The following is a 6,419-nucleotide window of genomic DNA, read 5'->3' as shown; positions in this document are numbered from 1 at the left end:
CCCCCCCCCCCAAAAAAAAAAAAAAAGATTTATTAACCTGTATACGACCTTTACTGCACTTAGAAAACTTTTAACCAGTGGCTACCACACAATTTCACTGCTTGAATTTACAAGTTTGTTGAAGTCATCCATATTTTCTGATTTAATTTACTTATCCTTTATGACTTTTTTTCCAATGCTTCAGTTCCCGTATTGGATTTCTTGCAGGTAAATGCTGCTGCAGAGGTGATATATGATCTTGTAGATCCAAGTGCAAACTTAATTTTTGGAGCAGTTATAGATCAGTCACTCAGTGGTCAAGTAAGTTGGGATTGTCTAGCCTTGCATCTTTCTGCTGTTGGTTTCATAACCTACCAAGAACATAGTGAGTTAGAGCAAATGCTGTGGCTGCTGCATTTTAGATTATTAGTTCCATCCACATACTGTCAAGATCATGGCATAGTTGCATTGATGCAAACCCTCCAAATACTGGTGTGGAGATTTGGGGAGCAACATTTCCACTTGATTTAGTTCTTTTCGACATTGAATGTAATTTTAGTGATCTGGAAAAATAATTCATGCCCCATTTGTTGCTATGGTCATATCAGTTTGTTTGCCGTGAAAACATCTCCCTGGTGCAATCCACTACTGAATTTTCAGTTCAGCCATGTTCTCAGATGTTACACTAATAGACTAATCACTACAGATGGTTGCCAAAGCGACTAGGCAACCCCAGGCGTCAGAGGGGCGCTTAGGCGACAAAGTGCCCACCTGGGCATTGCCTAGGTGCCCTTGGCATGCAGTATATATGACTATATGTAATGTAGCAATGATAATTTTATATAATTTTGGTTATATGCAATATAGAAGCTGCGTCGATGCAATATGATATAATTATGCTAGTATGAGAAAATCAACATATATTAAACGAAGTATAGAATATTATATAAGCATATTCATCAGAAAACAAAGCAATAAACATAAATCAATGTAAAATCGTGAAGTTTCAACGAGGCATGGTGTAGTCTTGGACCCATGGAAGGGCCTGGACGCTGAGGCCCCCCTGACAATATAAAAACTGGGATTAGAACAATAACAGAATGTCGGCATATATGAACCTCGAGATTCATTCTATTGGTTTATGTTCAGGTTAGCATCACTCTGATTGCTACTGGATTTAAACGTCAAGATGAAGCTGAAGGAAGGCCTCTTCAGGTTGGCTCTCTCTCTCTCTCTCTCTCTCTCTCTCTCTCTCTCTCTCATGTGCATCCATTCATTCTCATCAGTTGTGATATGGATATATTGCAGGGAAGTCAGCTAGCCTATGGAGACAACCTTGGGATCAGTCGACGACCTTCCTCTTTCACTGAAGGTGGCTCAGTGGAGATCCCCGAGTTCCTGAGAAAGAAAGGACGCTCACGCTACCCTAGAGCTTGAAATACTCTCTCGCGATCTCAAAAGAACCCTGGAGCTTGGAATACTCTTTTTCTCGTTCTTTTTGTTTCCTCCCTTGTAATATACCTCCATGCCCACCATTTTTCATTTCATTTTTTTTCCTTTTACTTCAATCATTCCCGGGTATGCAGAATAGATTAGGACATAACGAGGTGATTATGCCTTTAATAGTTATTAACTCCGAGACCCAGTGTTTCCTTTTCTATGGAGCTTATTTTCTCCGATTAAATAATAATAAGCTGAATTTTGTTTGGATTTGTTCAGTTGATAGCATGAATAATATTGAATTTCTACTTTTGGTTTGAGTTTTAACATGACAATTCAGAGTTTGCATATTGAATTGACTTGCATTATTCATCTTTGATGATCTGAAGTCTTGCTTTCATGGATAACAAGAGGCGGTGTGAGTACTGTTGTTTCATTATTTGGAACTGAAACCTTCTATTTATTGCTTTCTGCTCTAGAGCGTCTATGATGATTTTGATTCTTTTGTAGAAGTTTTGATTCATCCTCTTCGCACCCATTGATGATGGTTGTTACAAAAGTTTTCTTTAAATTTACAAATTTCACTTTGTTTTCTTTTAATTTCCCTTGCAACCAAATAAAGCCTCAAGAGTTAAGCTTTCAATTGATTACTAATACAGCTAAAGTGCATACCTCCGACGAAGTGAACCTCTGCTACTGCTGCTGGACCCCTCTCTATCGTCGTCCTCCTCTCTGCAAGCTCACGCTCACCACCACAATTATCAAAACCAAACAGAAATCCAACCCACCCATTTTGCCCTCTATCATCTCTCTCTCTCTAAGTTTTCCACTAAACCAAACGAGGTGAAATGAGATGTGGCTGTGAACTTATTCTCAATTTACCATTTTTGTCTCCCATACAACTTATATCATTGTTCGTGAGATCTATTTCGCATATTATCCCACCCTATATTTCTCTCTAAACAAATGGATCTTGGAGGAGGGAAGGAAGCCTTCACCAAAATATCTGGCCCAACCCACAGTGTTTGTTTCTACGGACCCTCTCTTGGTGTGTGATGAAGGTGTGAAAATTATTTGTAGTCACTATACCGGTGGAGTGAGCATTGGGTGGCTAAGAACTCCTTAGAATGTGTGCTCAGAAGTTCTTAATATTCGATGCTCACTGCACTTCACTGTTCACCGTAGAGGATTTGAACTCAAGATGAAGAAAGTAATTCCCACGTGTCCATTCTCACACCCTATATTTAAGGGTCACATCCACCAATGAAGCTGTCAGGGAAATTATTTTTTAATTCATTTACTTCTGTTTGATGGCGGTGTCAATTTTTTCTTTTAATTTGAGTGGAGGCTCCAAATTAAGGTTATGTTTGGATGTCAACAAGAAAAAAAGGTATAAAGCAAATTATAACGACGCATGATGACTGATTTATGTATTCAATTTTTTTTTTTTCCTTAACATCCAAACATAGCTTGAGGTGTAAATTGATTCTATGCAAATCATAATTGGCTGTGGATGCAATAAACAAATCTAAACTGAAATCAAATGATTGGTTCTAATTTTTAAACTGAAACTGATTATTAGTTGGGTCAATAATAGGTGTTGAGTATCGATTTTTTTTTTCTTCCATTTTTGTCATTGGTTTACGAGTTTATAATTAAAGTGAATATAAATAAAATTGATGGGGAACAATACCTAGTCACATAGCCATTGTATCAGCAATCAGCACTGGGCAAACGGGGAAAATGCATAGGCATCCAACCATGGGGTAGGATAGTCTTTTCACAACCCCTTCAATGCGATTAGGTGGCAATCTTTAGGTGGAATAAATTACTTGCCACATAGGCAGATATGTGTCCTTGATTCATTGATAATTGTTTGTCTCTTAATTTTTATTTTTTTTTTGAAATTGTATGAAAAACTCTACAATTATTCATTATTTTTCATCAAATAAATCCACCATAACAAAATTCAAAAATTTTAATTGAAATGTTTCTACCCAAAAAAAAAAATAGAGAATTTTACGTTGTCACTATGGTTGGACTATAGTTGGACTATGAAAAGAATAAATACCGTCATTTGCTCTCGCCTAAACAGTTGAAGGTCGAATTTCTCTTTTTCCACTCCAAATAGAGGGTCAGATCATGTGGATGAAGAGAGTCTCTCTCCACCATAGATTAGGAGAAACTAGATTCAAATCATTATCGCAATTAACATGCAAATTGCAAAACAACCCAAAGATGCCCCATCCACCTCTCTCTCTCTCTCGCTCTCTCTTCACAATCAAAAGATCCCACCTTGCCAACTCTCAAAAATCCATCTCTCCCTCTCTCCAAATCAACATCAACCTCACAATCCCTTAAAGGTCTACTAGGAATTCTCTCACTCTCTCTCTAACGAACTTTAGCCAAACCACACAAACTCGAATCCAATCAACTTGACACGTACAGATGTCACATACCATACAAAAGAACACTTGTGACGTGTAAACTAACTTCCCACCCATTCTCTTCCTAACACTCTTTCCACACATAACCAACTAAGATCACTCCTCTCCAAGAAGAAGAAGAAGAAGAAGAAGAAGAAGCTAGTTAAGTGCAGAACCATGAGCGACCAGAATTCTACAGAGCCCAGTGACCGGATTCCTTCAAGTCCCTCAAGACCCAGAGATTTAGATGAGAAGCAAAGTAAAATCCAAGAGTTGGAGGACAAAGAGCATGAACCTGAAGAGAAAAAACAAGTCAAATCACAAGCCCAGTTCCCTGAAGAGAAGGATCACAAGAATTCATCATCATCATCATCAGAAGAAGAAGTGACGACAGCAGAGGTGGATTCTGGACGTGAGAGATTAAAGAGGCATCGTAACGAAGTAGCGGGTCATGTGTGGATACCAGAGATTTGGGGTAAAGAAGAGCTTCTCAAGGATTGGATGGATTGTTCTGCTTTCAATGCCTCTCTGGTTCCCAGTGGAATAATGTCTGCTAGGGCCGCATTGATTGAGGAGGGACGACGACCTAATTCAGTTTCAGGTGGACATCGACTAAGGATAGACAATAGTAGATGTCCAGTAAGCTTATGAAGATGATGATGATGATGATGATGGGTATGTACTACTACTATGGATTAGCTTTGCCTTTTATTATCAATCTTCCATTTTGTCTGTAACTATATTCGTTGATACAGAAAACCAGACTTATTTGATGATGATGATGATGATGTTCGTTTTAACAATTGGAATTTCTAAACCCATAAAAAATGTAATAATGCTTTTGGAGATAATAGTCGGTGGTTGTCTCCTGCTTATTTGTGAAAACTTTTCTATGGATTTAAGTTCTCCAATATATAGTTATAAGTGGTTTGAACATGTGTGATATCGGTTTGTAACCATTCTGGTTTCAAAAATCTTCCACTATTGTTTCGGAATCGGCAATGAAGATCTTTATTTTTTTTTTAACCTTAAGGGGTTGCGCAATTGGTAAGCAACGAACTTGGTACGAGCCGTCAACTCCAACGTCCTGAATTCGACTCCAATTCGACACACCTTAGGCCATTCACACGGGGTGTTGAGTGCTCTTCACAACTTTCAATGAAAGTTGAATGGTTTTCATTCAACCCCGCTATCACCCGATCTATGCCATTGTGGGGTCAATATGGACCCGCGAGACTAGTCAGGCCAAAGGCCTGGATACCCATTGTTAGCGAAAAAAAGATAAAAGAAAAAATCTTTATTTTTTTTCCATTTTAGTTTGTGAAATAACAGAAAATTAATGAAACTAGGTTTTTGAAGCAAGATCTATCAATCTTTTAGATAAAAAGATTCCTAAAATCACATATTTAAAGAAATCTCTACTTCTCCCTATTCCAATTTGTAGAGTGCAGATCAATAGCGGCCCTGTATTTGCCTTTGGTTGCTAGATCTGTATCTGCAATTTGTTGCTGGGGCAGGTCAACAGAATCACTGTTTCAAAAATCGGAATTGGATCAGTTGAATCGGTCAATTCGGATCGAAATATATAATGATTGATTCCAGAACGGCCGATCTTAGGGTCTTTAAGACCGAATTGCTTGATATTTTTCATATCCGAAGGCCCAAAACGAGACAGTACAGTCAAAATCAGGCAAATAAAGAAATTAGGAGGCAAACACCTCTTCTCAAAGCCAGTGTCAGCGTATGATAACACGATTATCTTTATATTGAAGCAGCAAATAATGAGATAAATAAATATGAGAACCAGGCAAAAGCTGCTGATGGACTCATTTCCCATCTATAAACAGGAAAGATTCATATCCAAATGAGCTCATGCACAGTAGTGAAACCTCTATTTAGTAGAATCCACTCTCATCCCCTGCATTGGCTGTATGGCCCATTGCATGGGTGGGAGGAACTCTGCTGTTGACCCTAATATTGGCTTCGGCCTTAGGTTCCACTGTGAAGTGGGGCACAGTAGTGCTGATCTGTATTGGCATGTCAAGCTAATGGCATAAAACAAGGCTCCTACAAGATCTGCGTGTCTTGATTTTCCAATCCCCCACCCCTCAGGTTAACCATAGATCATTGGCATGTGCCTGTGATGAAATGGATTCTCGATTTTGGAATTTTAAATTATGAGCAGACCGCCGGTGAGAGTTACTCCCAGTTATCTTACAACAGTCAAAACATTACATTCTTGTTTTCATGAATACAACTGTTTGAGCTTGAAAGAACTAACCATTTCATGGACAATTTATAGAATTCCATAAATTACATATCCAAGCAGAAAATAAACTAATAATTATTTTTCTGCACGAAATTTATTAAAAAATAAACATTGAAGTGATTATCAGGGTACAGAGGCGAATTCCCAAATCTTCACAGTTCCATCATCGCTTGCTGAAGCTAACAGACGGCTTTCCTGCAGAATATCAAAAAACCAGGGACATGAGTGCTTAATACTCTGATCCAACATTGGAAAGGCAACAGTTTTGAGCTTGCTTTTTTTTTTTCTTATTTTTTTGTGGGGGG

The 6,419-nt window shown here is 38.3% G+C and overlaps 3 protein-coding genes across 4 annotated transcripts in view; 2 read left to right on the top strand and 1 right to left on the bottom strand.

Annotated features, from left to right (window-relative positions):
- The window catches only part of LOC122086310 (cell division protein FtsZ homolog 2-2, chloroplastic-like), an 8,940-nt gene extending 7,243 nt beyond the window's left edge, over positions 1-1,697 (top strand). Inside the window, exons 6-8 of the mRNA XM_042655070.1 lie at positions 208-300; positions 1,129-1,194; positions 1,288-1,697. Of these exons, the coding sequence (XP_042511004.1) occupies positions 208-300; positions 1,129-1,194; positions 1,288-1,416 (288 nt within the window). The 3' untranslated portion in view covers positions 1,417-1,697. The remainder of the gene's footprint in view (positions 1-207; positions 301-1,128; positions 1,195-1,287) is intronic.
- A 2,218-nt stretch (positions 1,698-3,915) lies between these two features.
- On the top strand, positions 3,916-4,742 carry LOC122086399 (protein BIC1). The gene has a single exon (XM_042655179.1). The coding sequence runs from the start codon at positions 4,023-4,025 to the stop codon at positions 4,494-4,496; it is 474 nt and encodes a 157-aa protein (XP_042511113.1). The 5' UTR covers positions 3,916-4,022; the 3' UTR covers positions 4,497-4,742.
- A 1,244-nt stretch (positions 4,743-5,986) lies between these two features.
- Positions 5,987-6,419, bottom strand: part of LOC122087547 (protein CIA1) — a 10,245-nt gene continuing 9,812 nt past the window's right edge. For both annotated transcript variants that reach the window (XM_042656713.1, XM_042656712.1), the window contains one exon: positions 5,987-6,309. In XM_042656713.1, the coding sequence (XP_042512647.1) occupies positions 6,238-6,309 (72 nt within the window). In that variant the 3' untranslated portion in view covers positions 5,987-6,237. The remainder of the gene's footprint in view (positions 6,310-6,419) is intronic.

This window comes from Macadamia integrifolia, chromosome 8 (genome assembly GCF_013358625.1).
Source record: "Macadamia integrifolia cultivar HAES 741 chromosome 8, SCU_Mint_v3, whole genome shotgun sequence".
Lineage (NCBI taxonomy): Eukaryota > Viridiplantae > Streptophyta > Magnoliopsida > Proteales > Proteaceae > Macadamia > Macadamia integrifolia.
Note: the sequence above shows the minus strand (reverse complement) of the source record. Positions and strands in the feature narration are given on the sequence as shown.